Below are 20833 nucleotides of genomic sequence, written 5' to 3' on the forward strand. Positions count from 1 at the left end.
AGCAAAAAATACATATTTTCACCCTCTGTAAATGACATCATTTCATTTTTCATTCAGAACCTAAAATTAACCTAACTTCAACGTTTGGAAAACACTTTTTTTCAACATCATTTTGCATAATGAGTATGAAATCTACTCAATGTCATCCCCCAAATGTGATTAAACCTCTGCGCATATGTAAATAAGATGATAATAAGTTGTGATTAATTCACAGTACATTATTTAATTGATTGTACTTGAGTATTTGTATTTATTAAGGATCCCCATTAGTAGAAGTGAGTGTCTAAAAGATAACAGCTAGCTAAATGTGTCGCCCCTCTCCATCTGAATCAATCTGTCTGCCAATAAATCACGTTAACCACATGACTACCATGACAGGGTCAAATTCTCAGCAATCAACTCCCTTCAGTCACTCAATCAATAGTCAAAACAAAAGTACATTCACATGTATATGTTTATTCAACATCCCTTTCTTTGTAATTCTTTAGTTATCTCACAAAAATAGAAGGTGCACACAGAAATGACTGCGCTGACGCAGGATTAGGTGTCATATAGACGGACAGAGATCCAGAACATTCAGAGGGATTAGGGGTCATATAGACGGACAGAGATCCAGAACATTCAGAGGGATTAGGTGTCATATAGACGGACAGAGATCCAGAACATTCAGAGGGATTAGGTGTCATATAGACGGACAGAGATCCAGAACATTCAGAGGGATTAGGTGTCATATAGACGGACAGAGATCCAGAACATTCAGAGGGATTAGGTGTCATATAGACGGACAGAGATCCAGAACATTCAGAGGGATTAGGTGTCATATAGACGGACAGAGATCCAGAACATTCAGAGGGATTAGGTGTCATATAGACGGACAGAGATCCAGAACATTCAGAGGGATTAGGGGTCATATAGACGGACAGAGATCCAGAACATTCAGAGGGATTAGGTGTCATATAGACGGACAGAGATCCAGAACATTCAGAGGGATTAGGTGTCATATAGACGGACAGAGATCCAGAACATTCAGAGGGATTAGGTGTCATATAGACGGACAGAGATCCAGAACATTCAGAGGGATTAGGTGTCATATAGACGGACAGAGATCCAGAACATTCAGAGGGATTAGGTGTCATATAGACGGACAGAGATCCAGAACATTCAGAGGGATTAGGTGTCATATAGACGGACAGAGATCCAGAACATTCAGAGGGATTAGGTGTCATATAGACGGACAGAGATCCAGAACATTCAGAGGGATTAGGTGTCATATAGACGGACAGAGATCCAGAACATTCAGAGGGATTAGGTGTCATATGAACGGACAGAGATCCAGAACATTCAGGAGAACAATGGTCATCAGAAACAGCTTTTTCCACTTTTGCCAAAAACAACTGGGCAACATGAAGGATTTCTTCTTCACAACAACACAAGTGTAACTACCTGGAGGGCAAGACCTTTACCAAGAACAACAGCACAGTGTTGTCTACAGGAAGAAGCAAAGATTGCATAGGTCAATAGCCTCATGAGTGTCTGCAGATGACTAGACTGTACAGTAGTGGAGGGGATAAGATGTGAACTTCAGCTTGAGATAGATGTGACACAACATTGAATTTTAGAATACTGCCAATAAGTGCTGTTGCTTGGCATGCATTGTTTGGAAAACTGCAGTAGAGCAATTATCTGTAATTCCTTGAAATGTATAGTGAGCATTCCTATCTTCATAGGTTCTGACGTGTATGTGGTCATAGTGTTGAGTCCTGTGTAGTGCTTGCCCCTCTCTGTCTGATAACCAATATATTCCTTTCCTCAAATTCAGTCAGATCACTGAGTCTAGTGGTCCACTCAGAGAGACACTGATGTGCTCTCAAAAACAGTGGCTTCCTCTATGGGCAACAGAGTGAACTCAGCGCTATTTAATTAAGAGGGCCTGTGCTTTTCAAATGTGACGAAGTCAACACAAACATCATTATAGATGTCAGTTATTGCAGCGAGGTTAGACAACAACACAACCGCATCACATCCAACGAGTCAGACTGGCTAGGAGTTCCATTACTGTATGTTCACACATTCACACACCGATGATAACACTGTCTACCAACACAACAGAACATTCAACAGCACGGTCATGCTTCGATATGCATCTTTTTGATAATATAACATCTGCGTGGAGAAAGCATGGCTTTGTAGAGCACTATTTCAGCAACGACTGTAGTTCTCTGCCTTTTGTACAGCGTGATTAAGTATGGTACAGTATAAGACATGGTAAAGCTCCCTGGGTTGCGGTCCCAATGTACAACAAACTACTTTGTTTGCAATAAAACCCTCCTTAGGTCAAGGCAAGTTAATAGACACTACTTGAAGGAGAAATCCTACCCAACCCTCAACAACAGATCAAAGCTAAGATTGTCACAACTGTATGTTATGATAATGTCACAATAGGAATCTGGGGAGAAATATGGTGGAAAAAACACAGCTGCACAGGAAAAACAAAGTATTTGTCTATAATAGTCATCTTAAGAATTATATTTAAATATATTAATCTTTATTTATAATGATATTAATGTCATACATTCATTCTCTAACACTCTATTCATATTCACATTTATTATTAGCTATATATGAAATCAACTTTTCTAGATATTTTTTTCACAATGTAAGCTATGATGACCGATGAGTAACAGAGGACATACATGTTTTGTAACGTTAACTTTATACACGAGAGGAACCACACGTATGATCACTGGATCAGAGTATGTGGGTATTGCAGATATACATACATTTACACTGTGTAGGGCTGATAAATTACTGGAATATAGGATCTATGTACAAGTAGGAATGGACTTTCTGTGGGAATGCATGTTTGAATAGAATGAAAGGATTGCGTGGGCACAAACAGGCTGAAATGAAAGGGATGATATTGACCGACGGTCTGTATAGTCAGGCTAAGGAGAGGTCAACGAGAGGAAAACAAGCAAATGCTTTAGAAAAGCATCAATGTTGTCAATGTGCAGCTGAGTCCCGAGCCAAGCTGGTGTTTTTAAATCTTAGCTTCTTCCTTTGGGATTGTTAGCTCCATATTTATGTTAATGTAGGCTTTAAAAAGTCTTAAGATATGTTGGTGCTAACTTATAACTTTTTTGAATAACTTCCTAGCTCATTTTGACCATAGACAGGTAACATGCCTGGTGGCTCTTACAGTGCTCTGCTAATGGCAGCTGGGAGGATGCGTCCACAGGGAGGCTCAATCTCTGGACCAGCTGGTGGAGTAATCAGTCCTTTTTGATATTGACATCTATCCCATCACGCCGGCTATGATACCTCACGCTAAGGGTTAAAACACAATCCCTGAAAACTCAGCCACTGAAGTGTGGCAAACTAAATTGGCAGACAGACAACCATTTTTTTCAACGTTCTACAGTACAACTCAAGATGTTTAGAATAAATCAATGTTGTGATATTGTTGTTACCGAATGTGCGCAAATAATAATCCAAGTGAAATATAAATATAACCCTGGAGAAAGGCAGGAGACAAAACATCTACTTGTCCACCATAACAACATCTACTAACAACAAGAGTGGAATTATCTGGGCTGCTTACAGGACAAGACTGACCAGAGAGATAGGATTGAAACATGGTGAAACATTTGACCCTGGTCTACAGAAAGAAGAACTCTTGGATCAAGTTAGAGTGACAAATACAAAAGCTAGAAAAAGTTAGTGTGTCGTGAAAGCAAAAGTTATATTGTTAGGGTGCCATGAACGCAAAAGCTAGAAGCAGTGTGCCATGAACTTGTTTGCCATGATGACCGCAGAAGGCAACAGAACATAGGCCTAAATGCTGTGAGAGCATGAAATGAGAGGGCAGAGGGGGGAAGAAGAAAAGTGGTGGACATGACGGGAATCAATATCAGAGGCATGATGGGACAAACACAGACAGGACAATGATTATGGATCTAGAACTCTATCGCCCAGTGCGTTCGGAATGACAGCAGGAGTTCCCATGGAACAAGCGTTGGTGATGAATGGTGTACGGGTGTAACGACAAATGGTGGGGTCTATTTTCCTCTCCAGCATCAATACTTCTACCTCGTCTCTCCATCCCCCCACTCCCCCTCTCTTTAGTGTCCCGGCTCCCCACCGGCATCTACAGGTCTATGAGCTGGTCCACCATGAGCAGGGAGCGGGCCAGGCTGGGAAGGCTGGACTCAGAGCTGCCACTGTTACTTCGAGAGTGGCCTCCTGAAACTGTCCGGACAGAGAGGAGTGCGGTAGGGAGGTGGGCCAAGGCAAAGCAGGGGGGACAGGGGGGAAAAGCAAGGGAGGTAAGTAAGAAAGAACAGGTGCCAGGGAAAAGAGGGAGAAAAGATAAGGTTACAGAAGACAGAGAAAGACAGGAAGAGGAATTTCTCTCCAGATACAATCTAAGAATGTTACGGAATAACTACACAAAGGATGCGAGGATGGCTACTCAGATGAATCTACAAGGGGAAGAGGGAACAGGGTTTAATACACTACTGAGGACATTGACCGGAATCAAATCCCAGAGTTCCTCTGACCCTGGTTGAGGTATGAATGGCAATCTTAGTGGGACAGGACAGAGACTCCCTGCCTGTCCCTGCCTCTGGTCTGAAGGCTGGAAGCCCACTGGGCTTACCTTGGGAGGAGGCCATGACAGGGATGGGGTCAAACTCATCCTCGTTGACTGTCTCTGCACTGGGTGGAGGCTCAAAGCCTGGGATCAGGAGATCAGAAGAGTCTGCAGAAGATGGAGCCGAGAATGGAGGAAGGGGAGGTTAAGGTGTTTGGGAGAAGCATTGAGAAAAGCAAGCAGCACAACCAAGAGTATAAAGGAAGAATAAGAAATGTCAGAAAGGGAGAGAGATAGAGGAGGAAGCAGATAAGGGGAGTTACAGAGCAGTGTGCCACACAACTACAGAGGGTTAGAGTTAGACTGCAAGTCAGTAGCCTGCTAGTGTAGTTGTCTCTCTCTTCACAGGGAGAAGAACTAGCTTCCTAACAGGGAGAACAGCTAGCTTCCTAACAGGGAGAACAGCTAGCTTCCTAACAGGGAGAACCAAACCATTTGTTCCTACGGTACACATCAAGTATAAGTGGCAGCACTTCTGCCTCTCCAATTGTGGGACTAAGTGGTCCAGTTTGGGCTTGTTATGGACGTGTGATTTTGGAAACAGAGCCTTACCTGACAGAAACTGGGTGGAACCCCCAGATGCCAGGTCAAACTCTTCCAGAACAGACCTAAAGCCAGCAGAAGCGGGAGCAGAGGAGAGAGAGGAGGCTCTAGAAGGGGGAGAGATGAGAGAGCAACCCAGCAGAGAGTCCTCCCCAAGCAGGGGATCTGCGGGAGGGAGGGCAGAGGAGTGGGAGGGGGGGCAAGGGTTAGACTGGAATGTTTAGTTCAGGATATGGCCAAAATATATTACTGTATCAAGTATAATATAATGGGGCGGCAGGGAAACCTAGTGGTTAGAGCATTGGACTAATAACCGAAAGGTTGCAAGTTCATATCCCTGAGCTGACAAGGTACAAATCGGTCGTTCTGCCCCTGAACAGGCAGTTAACCCACTGTTCCTTGGCTGTCATTGAAAATAAGAATTTGTTCTTAACCGACTTGCCTTGTTAAATAAAGGTAAATAATAGCTAGATTGTAAGCGACAAGGAAAAGGGATGAAAAATAATGTGTGTTCCAAATAGCTCTCAATGTCATGCTATAGTATATAATGTATGGTCATAGAGGCACTAAACATCAAAGTATCCAACCGTAAGTCGGGGTATGGGGAGGTTTCCTTTGAAACCATAAAAAAATGAGGTAACTATCCGCATCAGCTTTTTCAGTACTTCCAACATGAGGTATTCTTTTGGTGTTTCACAAACACTAATATGAAGTCCAGCATAAAAAAATGACTTAGCTTCAACTTCCTTTTATCAATTCCAAAACTGCTATTATTCGGTAGATCTACTTGAACGTTTGATTAGTTACTTTCAGTGATCATGTCTTATTGTTTTACATTGCTTTGTGGTTTTGATTATTAGCCATTTGAAACCACTTTCGCAGGCATTGTTGAGCACAGTGCTCAATCTACTAGCAGTAGCCTAAGTGGAGGTTGATCTGCACGCAATGGGCCTCAATGGGCTTGGCAACAGTAACAAGGCGTGATGTGTAACAAAAACATTTTTGGGGGGAGAATGTTTCTTTGGGACCATCAGGCAACGTCCTGACAACTGATACACAGGAATGTTTTTGCAACGTTCTCATGAAACGTGTTTAGAACATGAATATTGTATATTCTGAAAACATGGCAACCACGTTCTGTGTATGTTTGATGTGATGTTGATGGAATATTCTCCTAAACCTGAGAAAACTGGACACAAATGTTCTTGCAACGTTCCATAAAACGCATCTAGAACGTTGTAGAATATTCTGAGAACATTGTAACCACATTCTAGACATTAAGGGAATGTTCTCCTAACTTTCACACCAAAATACGTTAAAGAGGTTGACAGAAGGTTTTTGCTAACATAGATAGAATGTTCCCCTAACGGAAAACTGGACACACATTAGGGGAACATTACGGGTAACATTACATTCAATCTCCCTAGAACTGTTAGCTGGGTAGACAGACACTCAAAATATCAATCAGACAGTCTCATTGTACTCAATGGGCTGGCTCCACTCCGTCCTCTGAAAACCTTATACAATGATCAAAGACCAGTGTCGAGGCAGGTGGTATTATCAGTAATAACAGAAACCAAAAAATGTTGGTTTCGTCAGATCTAAATTATCTTCTTCCACTGTAGCATTCAATTTTGGAAGCATCTAGATTGTGTGTCGCATTGCCTGTGAGACAGAAACTAACCATGAAGCAGTGTAGAATCTGTCTCAGACTGGGACACAGGAGCCTCCAGACCAGGGATCAGAGAGTCCAGACTCAAAAGAGAGTTCTCTGCTGGACCCACTACTGTACATGTAGAGAGAGGGAGGAAGAGACAAAGACGAGGAGAGGGGGAAGCAGAGAGAGGGAGATGGGGAGGAAGAGAACGAGAAATGGAAGCAGAGAGAGGGAGAGAGGAAGAAAGGGTGCACTGAGGGCAGACAGAGGATATTGCGATGTAGCATTCCACGGTAAAACATTTACATTGGGAAAAACAAATGTAACAAAGTGTGTACAGCAATGAAATCTCCAGCAGTGAAAGTATTTTACCATACCATTAACAGCCTCCACCACCGTTCTGCCAAAGGGATCAGCCATGGACAGGAGGTCAGGGAGCAGGTGGTGTGTATCTGGGGACTTCAGTCCCTCAATAAGCTTCTCTAAAGGCCCAGAGAGAAATGAAGAGCGAGGAAGAGTACATGGAAAGGGAGAGAACAGTAAGAAAAAGTGAGTGGCAGCAACACTCTAGCTAGCAAATACTGCATTTGACATGGTCAAGCAATTAAGGAATTTGTGAGGATGGAGATAAGGGGTGAAGAAAGGAAGAGAGAGAAGGTGAAGGACAAATAATAAATAGGACTGAGGACAAGGGAACTAGGCAATAGGGAATGTGAGAGGATGGAGATAAGGGGTGAAGAAAGGAAGAGAGAGAAGGTGAAGGACAAATAATAAATAGGACTGAGGGCAAGGGAACTAGGCAATAGGGCATGTGAGAGGATGGAGATAAGGGGTGAAGAAAGGAAGAGAGAGAAGGTGAAGGACAAATAATAAATAGGACTGAGGGCAAGGGAACTAGGCAATAGGGAATGTGAGAGGATGGGTGTTTAATGCGGGAACATGATGGTACAGCTGAGCCTCCAGCACATAACGTGATGCAAGGACAGAGACCACAATATCCTATACATTTTCATAAATATAGGCCTATATAGATAAGCTAATGTACATTTTTTGGAACTAATATGCACTCCGTGGATGGACTCAGCTGCACGTCCTCCAAGCCTGTGTCATCTATTACTTTCAGAGAATGTACAGAACGTCCTTATTTATCGCTTACATATAGGCCTATACAGATAAGCTGTTGTACTACAACTATAACCACTCAACCCACTCATGTTGTTAAGGCCCGTTTCCTAGTTCATGGGGAGCAAACATTAAACATTGCTGATTAATTTATATTTACTGGCCAATTGTGTATCCTAGTTCCAAATAACCTGATACGGCTGAGATGTAATGTTCGTTTATCAAGTGCAGCTTTCCAGTCAGAAGTGATTGACAGCCCCCATGGAGATAACCTGCCATGGTATTTACATTATCACCATTGATATTATTTTCATCAATAGGAGCCTGAAGGAACTGGAACGGTATTCAATTGTTTAATGAAGCTATTGACCTTTACATTAGCTTTCAAGGGTTTTGTAATCAATAATATAAGAAATGCAACTAAAACCATAGATTTTTTTTTTTTTTTTACGTACCAGTAGCTTAAACAAAACAGAGATGGAGGGAATGAGAAAATTGGGAAATGAAAGAGGTTGGGGATAAATTCATGAATTACAGATGAATAAGACAAAGATAATAACAGAATGGCTGAAGAATGACATTAAGACAAAGAATTTGAGAGAGACGCATTAGAATATAGCTAAATAAAGAAAAGAATAGCGCCCTACAGATGAATGAAAGGTTCACCTCAAGCAGAGAAACTGTTTGCAGTGGAACCGTTCTCTTTGAAGAAAAGTTATAAAAAACCAACAAGGTCAACTTCCCATCACATTCCAACAAGGTCAACTTCCCATCACATTCCAACAAGGTCAACTTCCCATCACATTCCAACAAGGTCAACTTCCCATCACATTCCAACAAGGTCAACTTCCCATCACATTCCAACAAGGTCAACTTCCCATCACATTCCAACAAGCCAGTTAACAAGCGATTAGAATATCTTGCATACATCGAGACGTTTGTTCACACAGCCACCAAACCCGAAACGTTATTTTCACACCAGATGCATAACACAGTTACACAGAGAGAGCTGTCTAGTAGCTACATCCACTATCTGGGGTTCCCCCTAAAGACCACTCTACACACCAGGTCATCTCCCAACACAACACATGCACACATCTGCTCTCTTCCTGCCTCTCCACTCTGTACTTACAGTTAAGTCATGGACCAAGGCACAGCACAAGTCCACTCTAGCCCCTTTAACTTGGGAAAGAGAGCACTGTACATCACTGCTAGCAACATGATTACCAGTACTTTTGCTTTCTTAGAGCAATATCCCACACGTTACAACATGAAGTACTGCATTATTTTGAGCTCCATTTTTGACTTAATTAAAAGAATATTAGGCTTGGAATGGTTTTTGACAACCACTTACTAAAACAGCCAAACGTTGCCATGACCACTAAGGAACAGTAATTGTGTGTGGTTTCCAAGGGTGCGTTTGTTTTTCAGCCTGATGTTTACTGGCACCTGTCTAAAACAACAGGCATGACATGTTTTTGTAAATGCATCAGTTATTCTGCACTCTGGCACTCTCAAACCTGAGTGCTCTGAACTCGGAGTAGATTTCCAGAGTGGATTTACGAATGCAGCATCTCAGTATGTCGTGTTGATGCTCTATGTGGGGTAAGTGATTTGAAGTGTACTTTTAGAAATAAAAAGGGACACAACCTTACCTGGAGTGTATGAGAGTGCTAGGGTGCTGAAAGGGACCAGAACAGTCAACAAAGACTCTCCAGTATCCAGTCCAAGGATGTCTTCAGATTGCTCTACTGGTGCAGCAGAGAAAAGACAACAAAACAGACGTAGACTAATGAACACTGCAGAGATACACAAAGCATGGCATGTTGTCCATCTGCGTCTGATAAGTAGAGATGATTGGGCATGGATAGTTCAAGGCAAAGACACAGTGTTTTCTTGGCCAGTTATTCAGCTTAGCTAGCTAAGGATTTTGAGCTCGCAGAGTTAATGAAAGCTTTCAGAAAGGGATTTCTGCTGAGCTTAGAGTTCAGATTGCTACTGATGAGGTCACAGAGGACCATTCACTCAGCAGGAAAAAATATGCACTTTTATGAACTTCTCCTGTCCTCCAAGAGTTGCTGAACTTTCTCTTCATTTCAGTAGCTCCTCAGTTCCTCAGTTCCTGCACCTTGGTTGGAGAGTGGAGGAGTAACAGAGTTCCCTTCCTAAGTCCATAGTATGACATAGAATAGTGAATTATAGGATTTCTATGGGTGTGTCACTGGAGATGATTGTAATGGAGAATGGAGGATCTGATTGCTAAAGGAAGAACAAAGGAAGGGGAGCTATGGGAGATACAGCGTATTCGGAAAGTATTCAGACACTGACTTTTTGTTACATGACAGTCTTACTCTAAAATTGATTCATTTTTCCCCCCTCATTAAACTACACACAATAGCCCACATAATTATTTTTTTTATTGTATATACAGTAAAAAAAAAACAGAAATAGCTTATTTACATCAATAAGTATTCAGAGCCTTTGCTATGAGACTCTAAAATTAATCTCAGGGGCATCCTGTTTCTATTGATCATCCTTGAGATGTTTCTACAACTTCATTGGAGTATACCTGGGGACAATTCAATTGATTGGACATGATTTGGAAAGGCACACACCTGGAGTGCCAATAGTCGATGAGGAAATAAAAAAGTGTGTGAACCTACAGTCAGAAGTTTACATACAACTTAGCCAAATACAGTTAAACTCAGTTTTTCACAACTCCTGACATTTAATCCTAGTAAAAATTCCCTGTCTTAGGTCAGTTAGGATCACCACTTTATTTTAAGAATGTGAAGTGTCAGAATAATATTAGCGAGAATGATTTATTTGGGCTTATATTTCTTTCATCACATTCCCAGTGGGTCAGAAGTTTACATACACTCAATTAGTATTTGGTAGCATTGCCTTTAAATTGTTTAACTTGGGTCAAACTTTCGGGTAGCCTTCCACAAGCTTCCCACAATAAGGTGGGTGAATTTTGGCCCATTCCTCCTGACAGAGCTGGTGTAACTGAGGCAGGTTTGTAGGCCTCCTTACTCGCACACGCTTTTTGAGTTCTGCCCACATATTTTCTATAGGATTGAGGTCAGGGCTTTGTGATGGCCACTCCAATACCTTGACTTTGATGTCCTTAAGTAATTTTGCCACAACTTTGGAAGTATGCTTGGGGTCATTGTCCATTTGAAAGACCCATTTGCGACCAAGCTTTAACTTCCTGACTGATGTCTTGAGATGTTGCTTCAATATATCCATATAATTTTCCTACCTCATGATGCCATCTATTTTGTGAAGTGCACCAGTCCCTCCTGCAGCAAATCACCCCCACACCATGATGTTGCCACCCCCGTGCTTCACGATTGGGATTTTGTTCTTCGGCTTGCAAGCCCCCTCCCACCCTTTTCCTCCAAACATAACAATGGTCATAATGGCCAAACAGTTCTATTTTTGTTTCATCAGACCAGAGGACATTTCTCCAAAAAGTATGATCTTTGTCCCCGCGTGCAGACGCAAACCGTAGTCTGGCTTTTATATGGCGGTTTTGGAGCAGTGGCTTCTTCCTTGCTGAGTGGGCGTTCAAGTTATGTCGATATAGGACTCGTTTTACTGTGGATATAGATACTTTCGTACCTGTTTCCTCCAGCATCTTCACACGGTCCTATGGTGTTGTTCTGGGATTGATTTGCACTTTTCGCACCAAAGTACGTTCATCTCTAGGAGACAGAACGCGTCTCCTTCCTGAGTGGTATGACGGCTGTGTGGTCTGCAAAAACTATCAAGCCATCGACTTTAATACATTTTTAGGCTGTAACATAACAAAATGTGGAAATGGTCAAAGGGTCTGAATACTTTCCGAATGCACTGTATACTGTAGGAAGATTAATATAATATTAATATATGCCATTTTGCAGACGCTTCAATCCAAAGTGACTTAGTCGTGCATACATACATTTTAGGTATGGGTGGCCCCAGTGGGAATTGAACCCACAACCCTTGGCGTTGCAAGCACCAGTCTCTACTGACTGAGCCAGAGAGGACTGAACCCCTATGAGTGATGGAGATGAGAAGGGTCTCACCAGCAGGTTGGGGGGTTATTTCCCCAGGGGAGGAGACCTCCAGCAGGCCAGGTATCAGTTCCTCTGTGGGGGCCGTCTCCACCTCTGCTTCTGCAGCCACGTCTAATAGCGATAAGGTCAAAGTGAATGATACAGCTTTATCTGATTGGAAATACGATTACAGCAGAGGAAATGAGGTCTACGGGTGTATTTTTTGCACCTCTCTCTTCACCTAGCTGAAAACACACGGTATTCCGTTGTGTGTGCAACACACACATGTCCACACACACAAACAGCCTCACCATCAGCCTGTTCATCAACCAGGTCTTTGTTAATCAGTTGCTCTGCACTGAGATTGGAGAAGTCATCATCACCAAAAGGGTTCCAGGCGGGCTGCGTGGGGGAACCCGTGGCAGGGCCAGGGGTAGGGGAATGGGCAAAGGCAGCAAAGTTGCCGTCTTGTGCTGGTTCACACACACTCTGCTGAAGGGACCGGGTGGAATTGGGTGGAGATGTACCGACAGATCTGGAAAAACACATAAATGCCGGAAGAGGTCAACTCACTGAAGCAGTGATGCCAAAATGTTGGTGGTTTACCCAATTCAATACTAGGAGTTGATATATAGAGTGTGCGACTCTATTTATTTTTATAGTTTACAGTTTATTCGTTGTTCGTCCGCACCTCTACACAAAACAATTTTCAGTGGGTGTGCGCCAGCTCATGCTTTTTATTACACATTGAAAACTAGACATATTTAACTAAGGATGATATTTCTGGTGATGATGTCATGCATATCTTACATTAACTGGTTGAGGTCATCCTCTGCTGTGGCCTCTTGCAGTAGTAGGCTGAAGTCACTTCCAGGTAGCCCAACGACTGTATTCTGGGTAACGTTACTCGGGGTGAGCTCTGCTGTCTTTGGAGAGTGGTACGGAGTCTTGGACAGAGGGACAGAGAAAGAGAGAGGAAATAGAAGAACAAATATAATATAAACGATACAGATCTCACAGTCTAACTGAAGGGAGAAGAATTCAACAGGACGACTCATGAAAAATAACAAATCCCAATAACACTCACTAATGATTCACTTTCAATGGCAAATACAAATACATACAACACTAAAGAAAATGAGGGAAACAAAGTAAAATGAAGTGAAAAACAGACAGGGAAAAAAAGTCCATCACACAGAAATGAGGGTCATTCAAACATTCACAATGATGCAGAGTTTTTCAAGTTACTGAGAGAACAACACTAACGAGCAAAACTGAAAGACAGCAAAATGATGAAGGCTGATGGCATTGGCATGACGATAGATGGCTGGGTGGAACAATGGATGGCCTGATGTCATTTTCAAGCAGGCTTTGAGTGTGTCTGACAGCTCAGGGAGCAGACGCGGTGCAGACTGCAGGTATGTTACCGTCTCAGTCTCAGCTGTGTTGTGACTGGTCTCGGCAGGAGTGGACTGGGTCTTGACAGGTGGATGCTGGGCCGCTTCTGTCTGAGCTACTGGTTGCTGGGCAACTGGTTGTTGAGGAACTGGTTGCTGCCGAGCTGTAGGCTGCTGTGCAGCTGAAGGATGGGCTGGAGTAGGCTGAGAAGATGGTTGCCGCTGGGTCTGGCTCTGGCTGGCCTGCTTACGACGTGCTGGGGCTTTGGGTGGGGCTGGGCTGGACGGAGCCTGGGCCTTCTGAGGGGAAGGACTGGCCATCGGGGGAGGCAAGGCCTGTTGAGGGGTACTCGGGGCCTCCGCCATGGTCTGCATAGGTGGGACTCCTCCCACTACTTCGATAGGCTGCTGCTGCAACTGTCCTGGCTACCACATAAAGACGTAGGACAGCACACAGTGTCAAAAAACCGAGACAACGAAGACGAAGCTGCTTCACACACAGACAACACAGTGTGCCACTAAGAACGCATGTGGCTGTTATCATGGGTTCACCTGCATAACACTTCACTTTTTCACACAGAATTATATACCGGTATACCGTAAAACTGTCTTACCTACCTAAAAACTAAGGACCAATTGTTGCAATAGGAGGAGACTGTAAAAAATGTAATCCCAGGAAAATATAATGGGGTGCAATTGTGTGGTAATGTTTTTTTCCATCCAATTTCCTCCCTAATGCACATTTCTTCTCTGTTTGGTCAAGAGTTTCCTGCACTTCAATGACCTACTTATCTAAGCTTGTTCCATGATGACAGTCTATACAAAGGTTGGCTGAACAATAACCCAACCCTGAGGCAGCAGCTTGTCACACAGATGGCACTTTACAGCTGGCATAAGTGGCTTTGTCACTAAGCAACAAAATCCTATGAAATAAATTAGCTATATTTCTTTGAAATAAATTTTACCAGACCCGTTAGAGGGTAAAGAGGAACATTTTCTTTAGAATTTTTTTGTTGTTGTTGCTAATAACCATAATTATATTAACCCACTTAAATCCTTTTTTTTTTAAGCTGGCAGGGTTTTGTACTATAATTGATTAGATTCATTAAACGCTTCCAGATGCTCAGAAGATACGTCATCCACCCCCACCTGGTGATGGCAGTTATTTTTGCAGCAGAAACCTAGATCAGCACTCCTATTCTGAGACGCATGATACAAACAACCCCTGGTCTCCCATCCAAGGATCGACCAGACCCAACCCTGCTTAGCTTCAGAGAGAAGCCAGGAGTGGGATGCAGGGTAGTATGGCTGTGGGTTTGGGTGTTAGCTGGCTGCCTGAGTTTACCTGCTTCTGCTGAGCACCACCCAGCTGGGGTGTTGCCTCACTGGGAGGGTTATGTGATTGGCCGGTCGCTGGCTGAAGTGCCTTCTGTGCCTTCTGTGATTGGAGGGCTGCCGCTTGCTGGGCAAGGTTTAAGTTCACTCCTGCAAGGAATACAGTATATGGTTACTATACAAGCCATGAAACTAAGAAAATATATTGCATGCTATATACATCACTGGCAAGACCTCATTAGATGAAACTGTTGAGAGACATTCTAAGCATACCAGTCATTTGTTTCTAAAGAGAGCCATATAATGTTGGACTAAATATAACTAAGATCAAATTTTTTTTATAATTCAACCAAATTTGGCTGGTATGTTCTGAACAGTTTGCACCCAAAGAGGCATTTCTTTGAGTTACCGAGAAAAGAGGGCAAAACAACTGTTTTAGGTCAGTGCAGGTCCAGCTCGATGTTAACTAGCTAGCTTATTTGGGTACATGCCCACTTAGGCATACATTTATTTATCATGGCTAGTGCCCACTGTCCGCCATTTTAATTTACTTCCATTTTCTCCAACTTAGCTATTGCCATTAGGGTAGAGAATCTACCTCAGTCACTTCTGTTTATCTCTAGAGTAGCTTCCAAATGCTATTGTGTTACAGCCTGAGTTTAAAATGGATTAATTTACAAATATTTTTTCACTGACCTACACAATATGCCATAATGTCAGTGGAAATACATTATTTATTTATTTGTATTAATAAAAAATTAAAAGCTGAAATATCTTGAGTAAGTATTCAACCTCTTTGTTAAGGCAAGCCTAAATAAGTTCAGAAGTACAAAGTGTTATGTTTGGGACAAATCTAATACAACACATTACTGAGTACCACTCTCCATATTTTCAAGCATAGTAGTTGCAGTAAATAGGCAGAGTGAGGGTGGGTACATACCAAGAGGAAGGGCCCCCCCGGCAGGTAGGTTGGCCCGTTTGCGAGGGGTGAGGGCAGCCGGCTGGATGGGTAGGATTCCAGCGCTGGGCTGGGCATGGCCCGCTTTGGGCCTCTGCCGGGGCGTGATGGAGGTCTCAGTGGTGGGGATGGGGTTTGTCAGTCTGGGGGGAAAAAGGTGAGAGTTGGTGAGACTTGTAGATAACCTGTAGCCAGTGGGTTTGGCGACGAGTATGAAGAGAGGGCCAACCAACGAGAGCGTACAGGTCGCAATGGTGGGTAGCGTATGGGGCTTTGGTGACAAAACGGATGGCACTGTGATAGACTGCATCCAGTTTGTTGAGTAGAGTGTTGGAGGCTATTTTATAGATGACATCACCAAAGTCGAGGATCGGTAGGATGGTCAGTTTTACGAGGGTTTGGCAGCATGAGTGAAGGATGCTTTGTTGCGATATAGGAAGCAAATTCTACATTTAATTTTGGATTGGAGATGCTTAATGTGAGTCTGGAAGGAGAGTTTACAGTCTAACCAGAAACCTAGGTATTTGTAGTTGTCCACGTATTCTAAGTCAGAGCCGTCCAGAGTAGTGATGCTGGACGGGCGAGCGGGTGCGGGCAGTGATCGGTTGAATAGCATGCATTTAGTTTTACTTGCATTTAAGAGCAGTTGGAGGCCATGGAGGGAGAGTTGTATGGCATTGAAGCTCGTCTGGAGGTTAGTTAACACAGTGTCCAAAGAGAGGCCAGAAGTATACAGAATGGTGTCGTCTGCGTTTGAGGTGTACCGGAGAATCACCAGCAGCAAGAGCAACATCATCGATGTATACAGAGAAGAGAGTCGGCCCGAGGATTGAACCCTGTGGCACCCCCATAGAGACTGCCAGAGGTCCGGACAACAGGCCCTCCGATTTGACACAGTGAACTCTATCAGAGAAGTAGTTGGTAAACCAGGCGAGGCAATCATTTGAGAAACCAAGGCTGTCAAGTCTGCAAATAATAATGTGGTGACTGACAGAGTCGAAAGCCTTGGCCAGGTCGATGAATACGGCTGCACAGTAATGTCTCTTATCGATGGCAGTTATGATGTTGTTTAGAACCTTGAGCGTGGCTGAGATGCACCCATGACCAGCTCTGAAACCAGATTGCATAGCGGAGAAGGTACGGTGGGATTCGAAATGGTCGGTGATCTGTCTCTTAACTTGGCTTTCGAAGACCTTAGAAAGACAGGGTAGGATAGATATAGGTCTGTAGCAGTTTGGGTCTAGAGTGTCACCCCCTTTGAAGAGGGGGATGACCGCGGCAGCTATCCAATCTTTGGGAATCTCAGTCGATACAAAAGAGAGGTTTAACAGGCTAGTACTAGGGGTTGCAACAATTTCGGCAGATCATTTTAGAAAGAGAGGGTCCAGATTGTCTAGCCCGGCTGATTTGTAGTGGTTCAGATTTTGCAGCTCTTTCAGAACATCAGCTATCTGGATTTGGTGGGTTGCTGTAGAGGGTGCCAGGCAGTTGACCGGGGTAGGGGTAGCCAGGTGGAAAGCATGGCCAGCCGTAGAGAAATGCTTATTGAAATTCTCCATTATAGTGGATTTATCGGTGGTGACAGTGTTTCCTAGCCTCAGAGCAGTGGGCAGCTGGGACTTTACAGTGTCCAAAAACTTTTTGGAGTTAGTACTACAGGATGCAAATTTCTGTTTGAAAAAGCTAGCCTTAGCTTTCCGAACTGCCTGTGTATATTTGTTCCTAACTTCCCTGAAAAGTTGCATATTACGAGGGCTATTCGATGCTAATGCAGAACGCCACAGGATGTTTTTGTGCTGGTCATGGGCAGACAGGTCTGGAGTGAACCAAGGACTATATCTATTCCTAGTTCTAAATATTTTGGATGGGGCATGCTTATTTAAGATGGTGAGGAAGGCACTTTTAAAGAATAGCCAGGCATCATCTACTGACGGGATGAGGTCAATGTCATTCCAGGATACCCCGGCCAGGTCAATTAGAAAGGCCTGCACGCAAAAGTGTTTTAGGGAGCATTTGACAGTGATGAGGGGTGGTCGTTTGGTCGCAGACCCATTACGGATGCAGGCAATGAGGCAGTGATCGCTGAGATCTTGATTGAAAACAGCAGAGGTGTATTTGGAGGGCGAGTTAGTTAGGATAACATCTATGAGGGTGCCCGTGTTTACGGATTTGGAGTTGTACCTGGTAGGTTCATTGATAATTTATGTGAGATTGAGGGCATCAAGCTTGGATTGTAGGATGGCCGGGGTGTTAAGCATGTCCCAGTTTAGGTGACCTAGTAGCACGAGCTCAGAAGATAGATGGGGGTAATCAATTCACATATGGTATCCAGGGCACAGCTGGGGGCAGAGGGAGGTCTATAGCAAGCAGCAACAGTGAGAGACTTGTTTCTGTAAAGGTGAATTTTTAGAAGTAGAAGCTCGACTTGTTTGGGTACAGACTTGGATAGTAATACAGAACTCTGCAGGTTATCTTTGCAGTAGATTGCAACACCACCCCCTTTGGAGGTTCTATCTTGGCTGAAAATGTTATAGTTAGCGATGGAGATTTCAAGGTTTTTGGTGGTTTTCCTAAGCCAGGATTCAGACACGACGAAGACATCCAGGTTGGCAGAGTGTGCTAAAGCAGTGAGTAAAACAAACTTAGAGAGTAGGCTTCTAATGTTAACATGCATGAAACCAAGGCTTTTACGGTTACATTAGTGAACAAATGAGAGCACCTGGGGAGTGGAGCTAGGCACTGCAGGACCTGGATTAACCTCTACATCACCAGAGGAACAGACGAGAAGTAGGATAAGGGTACGGCTAAATGCTATACGAACTGGCCGTCTAGTACGTTCGTCACAGAGAGTAAAAGGATCAGGTTTCTGGGCACGATAGCATAGATTAAAGGCATAGTGTGCAGATAAAGTTATGGTAGGATGTGAGTACATTGGAGGTAAACCGAGGCATTGAGAAATGATGAGAGAGATATAGTCTCTAGAGATGTTTAAACCAGGTGATGTCATTGCATATGTAAGAAGTGTGACAACATGGTTGGCTAAGGCATATTGAGCAGGGCTAGAGGCTCTACAGTGAAATAAGACATTAATCACTAACCAGGACAGTAATGGACGAGGAATATTGATATTAGAGAGAGGCATGCATAGCCAAGTGAACTTGTGGGTCCAGTGAATGGTTGGGCTGAATGGGAACACGGCGATTCAGACAGTTAGCAGGCCGATGCTAACACAATAACAGTTAGTAGGCCAAGGCTAAACAAGCTAGCAGTTAGCAGACCGGGGCAGGCAAGCTAGCAGTTAGTAGACCGGGGGACGTCGCGATGGGGGTAAGTCTGTTTTTGCCTCTTTGTGCGGTGACGTCGATAGACCAGTCGTGGAGTTAGTAGGGTTCCAGGTAGCTCTAGGTAGCTAGCAGGCCTAGCAGGTTAGCAGAATGGGCCTTCAGCGGGCATCTCACCTCAGGGGCCTGTTGGAATCCTCGGGCAGATTATGACGTTATTCCAGTCATAGAGGATCGGCGGGGTTCCGTGCCCCGTACCGGCAGTAGAAGAGGTCCAGATATTGTAGCCCAGGAGTGAGCCGGGGGATGGGTCTAGCATGGGCTAACCCCAGGCTAGTTGGTGCTAGCTCCGGGACGGAAACGTTAGCCAAGAGTAGTCAACCCGGGTTGCGGTTAGCTAGCTGTGATGATCCAGATGAAAAGATTCAGAGTTTGTGGTAGGACTCCGGTGATATAGAGAGAAAAATAAGTCCGGTATGCTCTGGTTTGAAGCGCATTGTACAAACTAGCAAGAGCTTTCCGAGCTAAAGGTTAGCTGATGACCGCTAGCAGTGGTTAGCTGATTGATAGCTGGTAGCTAGCTAGCTTCAGTTGAGTTATTCCTGTTCGGAGGTAAATAGAAATACTTTAGGGAAAGAAAAAAAAGGATCCACACCACATTGGGTGAGGCGGGTTGCAGGGGAGTATTTTGAAGTTGCGGTTTAGGAAAAATATTAAAAATAATGCGAAGGAAAAGATATATACAATTGTAAAGTGGCTGTTCCACTGGATGTCATAAGGTGAATGCACCAATTTGTAAGTCACTCTGGATAAGAGCGTCTGCTAAATGACTTAAATGTAAATGTAAATGGACGAGACAAGACAAAGACGTCTGACTGCTACGCCATCTTGGAACAAGATGTCAATGGTATGAAATTACCTTATGAATGATGTTAAAAGCAGAACAGAGAACACACAACTAAAAAAACATGGATACTGGCCTCAATACTGCTGCGTATAATAACAACAACTACAAGATTACTCAGGCAGCCCCCTGTATAACAAACACCACAAACCTACCTGGCCTTACTCTGTGTCTGGCTCTGGTTCTTCTTCGCTGCAGCAGCCTCGCTGGCTTTGATTGGCTCAGGGAGTTGAGCAGGAATTGGAGAGTTCTATATGATTAGAGGTAAAAGTATTGGAAATTCATATTTGGGAGGGAATGGATCCATATGACAAGCACATTCATTAGATTCAGGCATGGATTGAATAGAACATTGGTAGATCTGGCCCTGAGGCCAATCTCAGAGCAGAGAGAGAGACAAACATACAGGAAACACTAGAGAGAGACACCCTAGCACAGAGATTGACTGACCCACATAACACAGAGTGTACAAAACATTAAGGACACCTGTTCTTTCCATGACATAGACTGACCAGGTGAAATCAGGTGAAAGCTATAATCCCTTATTGATGTCACTTGTTAAATCCACGTCAAAATCAGTGTAGAGGAAGGGGAGGAGACAGGTTAAAGAATGATTTCTAAGCCTTGAGATAATTGAGATGTGCCATTCAGAAGGTGAATGGGCAAAACAAAAGTTTTAAGTGCCTTTGAGCGGGGTATGGTAGTAGGTGCCATGCGCACCGGTTTGAGTGCGTCAAGAACTGCAACACTGCTGGGTTTTTCACACTCAACAGTTTCCTGTGTCTCAAGAATGGTCCACCAATCAAAGGACACCCAGCCAACTTCACACAACTGAGGGAAGCATTGGAGTCAACATGGGCCTGCATCCCTGTGGAATGCATTTGACACCTTGTAGAGTCCATGCCCCAATGAACTGAGGCTGTTCTTAGGCCAAAAGGCAGT

At 43.7% G+C, this 20833-nt stretch overlaps 1 protein-coding gene across 11 annotated transcripts in view; it reads right to left on the reverse strand.

Annotated features, from left to right (window-relative positions):
• Nucleotides 1-436: 436 nt before the first annotated feature.
• The window catches only part of LOC118375829 (AP2-associated protein kinase 1-like), a 48462-nt gene continuing 28065 nt past the window's right edge, over nucleotides 437-20833 (reverse strand). The window contains exons 9-21 of one of the 11 annotated variants that reach the window (XM_035762443.2): nucleotides 20047-20141; nucleotides 15689-15849; nucleotides 14759-14898; nucleotides 13444-13839; nucleotides 12827-12963; nucleotides 12328-12551; nucleotides 12047-12148; nucleotides 9629-9724; nucleotides 7229-7333; nucleotides 6879-6980; nucleotides 5204-5359; nucleotides 4658-4759; nucleotides 437-4248 (exon numbers count right to left, since the gene is read on the reverse strand). In XM_035762443.2, coding sequence (XP_035618336.1) covers nucleotides 4148-4248; nucleotides 4658-4759; nucleotides 5204-5359; nucleotides 6879-6980; nucleotides 7229-7333; nucleotides 9629-9724; nucleotides 12047-12148; nucleotides 12328-12551; nucleotides 12827-12963; nucleotides 13444-13839; nucleotides 14759-14898; nucleotides 15689-15849; nucleotides 20047-20141 — 1917 coding nt within the window. In that variant the 3' untranslated portion in view covers nucleotides 437-4147. Of the gene's footprint in view, nucleotides 4760-5203; nucleotides 5360-6878; nucleotides 6981-7228; nucleotides 7334-9105; nucleotides 9156-9628; nucleotides 9725-12046; nucleotides 12149-12327; nucleotides 12552-12826; nucleotides 12964-13443; nucleotides 13840-14758; nucleotides 14899-15688; nucleotides 15850-20046; nucleotides 20142-20833 lie in introns of those variants that run through there. The other 10 variants (XM_035762442.2, XM_035762440.2, XM_035762441.2 and 7 more) reach the window with 10 other exon arrangements.

This window comes from Oncorhynchus keta, chromosome 12 (assembly GCF_023373465.1).
Source record: "Oncorhynchus keta strain PuntledgeMale-10-30-2019 chromosome 12, Oket_V2, whole genome shotgun sequence".
Taxonomy (NCBI): domain Eukaryota; kingdom Metazoa; phylum Chordata; class Actinopteri; order Salmoniformes; family Salmonidae; genus Oncorhynchus; species Oncorhynchus keta.